The 2500-nt window shown below is 35.1% G+C and overlaps 2 protein-coding genes, besides 1 other annotated feature. All coding sequences in view use genetic code 11, as the record gives it.

The window, feature by feature from the left end:
• Window positions 1-2500: part of a sequence feature (large single copy region (LSC)) that runs on past both edges of the window.
• On the minus strand, window positions 428-541 carry rps12 (ribosomal protein S12; one part of a trans-spliced gene, as the record gives it; the record has 2 gene entries for this part). Coding sequences YP_006666054.1 and YP_006666009.1 both cover window positions 428-541 — 114 coding nt within the window.
• Window positions 697-2500, minus strand: part of clpP (clp protease proteolytic subunit) — a 2028-nt gene continuing 224 nt past the window's right edge. Inside the window, exons 2-3 of one mRNA in view lie at window positions 1551-1842; window positions 697-924 (exon numbers count right to left, since the gene is read on the minus strand). Of these exons, the coding sequence (YP_006666055.1) occupies window positions 697-924; window positions 1551-1842 (520 nt within the window).

Raw genomic sequence — 2500 nt, forward strand, 5'->3', positions numbered from 1 at the left:
AGTTCACACGCTTTGGCTCTACCCATGAATTATCCAGTAATAGGTCTTTCACAATCAGATCTACCTATACAGTAACGGTATTTAATTATGAAAGTTTGCTGGGTAGCTGACCCTCTTAGTCCGTTCTTGCCAGATTGGGAGCCTAACTAATCTTTATGTTTTATGCTTTTAAAATAAGATTTCCTCCGCTTAATGGATAACCATTTGTTACCAATGGAGAATTTCTTATCATCTTAAATTCAGGTGATTGGATTTACACCAACGGAAACCATAAACTTCATACACAATAGAGGGATATGATAGAGTTTTTTTTAATAATGAATGGAGTTCCTTTTTCCATCCTATCCCATTCACCGGTACTGATCATTGATACTGTAAAAGTCGTTTTCTTTCTTTTGTGCCAGCTCATGATCTAAACGAGTCGCACATACACCCTAGTACATGTTCCTCGACGCTGAGGGCACCCCCGAAGAGCGGGGGATTTCGTGACATTTCTGATTGGCTGTCTTGTATTTCTAATAAGTTGTTTAATAGTTGGCATGTTGAATCGTATACATAATATGATGGGTTGGTTTAGATTGATCCTAACCGAATGATGATGAATTACTTCTATTTAATAGAATATTCAATTTAATAGAATATTCAATTCGAAGATAAAATCGCAAATCTGTGATTTGCGCGAAATCCATGTTATTTTCATTGAATCGCTACAAGATCAACAATTCCATAAGCTTGTGCTTCTGTTGCTGACATAAAAACATCTCTTTCCATATCTTCGGATACAACCCAGAAGGGTTTGCCCGTTCGTTGTACATAAACCCCTGTGAGGGTTTCACGCAGTTTCAGCAGTTCTTCCGCTTCCACGACACATTCGGTTACTTGTGCCATATAAAAACCACTAGCAGGTTGATGCATCATTACCCTGATGATATAACAAAATAAAAGCTTCTCCTATCTCGCATGATAAAGCAAAGAGAAAAGAAAGATAAAGAATAGAAAAAAGATAGAATTGAACAACCGTACAGGCATCTTTTGTGCATACGGCTCTAAAAGAAAATTGACCCCCCTCCTTTCTATTGAAGAAAGAGAAAAATAGAATCTATCAGACTCCAATGGGTAAATAATCAAATTGCCATCCTTCCTTTCGGAGGAGTTAAAAAATACTATGATGGCTCCGTTGCTTTATATGTTTCTTTTTTCTTTTTTTTGTCTGTGATTCAGCAATCCCAAAGTTTCTTTTTAATCCGATCAAATAAGGAAAAAAATATTTTTTTTTTCGTACTCTTTCATAACATAAATATTGTTAAGAACTCTACGGTATGAAAACAAAAAAGTTTGTGACGCTGAACCGAACTCCCGATAGATAAGAGAAAATCGGAAATACCCCTTATCTCATACTACTCTCTCGATACAGAATCTAATGTTTTGAAAAAAAACAATACAAAAATTTCTCATATCGAATTCGAAGTGCCATGCTATTATTACTTAGTATTCATATGGCGAAGGCATAGTCTTCTTTTTTCTCTCAAATAAAAACCTCATTGGCGCCAAGCGTGAGGGAATGCTAGACGTTTGGTAATTTCTCCTCCGACCAGGATAAAAGATCCCATTGAAGCGGCTAATCCCATGCATACTGTATTGACATCTGGTCGCACAAATTGCATAGTATCATAAATAGCCACCCCAGGTATTACCCAGCCCCCAGGAGAGTTTATAAACAAATACAGCTCTTTGGTCTCATCCTCGATACTGAGATATACCATAAGACCAATAAGTTGATTCGAAATCTCGCTATTAATACCTTGGCCTAAAAAAAGTAATCTTTCTCGATAAAGTCGGTTGATTAGGGTAAAATTGTATTCCTTAGGAACCGTACATGCACCTTTTGATGCATACGGTTCAAAAAAATTGTGAATCAATGTATAGATTCCAGTCCTCTTTCTTTTTTTCTAGAAAGGTTCTTTCTTACTTCTAACGAAAGGGCTTTTCTTCGATTTTTCAATAAAGAGGAGTTTTGACTCCTTTTTTATATTTCTATTTTCGATTTTCCAGTATAAAATTAGAAGTTATAAGAAAGGGTCATTAAACTTATCGAATTAACTTCTCATTGATGTATTCTTTCATCGAGATTTAATCCAAACCGCGATGGTATTTTCTTGTTCCTGAATGGGTCTGTTTCATCTTTTTAGGTTTATGCTCTACTCCGGGTAAAGATCCGCCCGATTTGGATTTGTACATATAGGACAAATGCTCCCATTACCATTTCTTTTTGTATTTCTTTTTTTTTTTCAATTCATTTTATACAAGTATTTATTAGAGTTGAGATAACTTTGCTTGACAATTAGGATCTCTTTACAAATTACAAAGAAAAAATATGAATAGCAATCATAGATATCTTACCAATCCAATTGGGTTTTTTCTAAACGGAGCCTGGATACTTCATTTTTTTAGTCCAACCAAGCCAACCATAAATTATTCTAATTGATAATAGTAATATGAA

Source organism: Capsicum annuum, chloroplast, assembly GCF_002878395.1.
Source record: "Capsicum annuum chloroplast, complete genome".
NCBI lineage: Eukaryota > Viridiplantae > Streptophyta > Magnoliopsida > Solanales > Solanaceae > Capsicum > Capsicum annuum.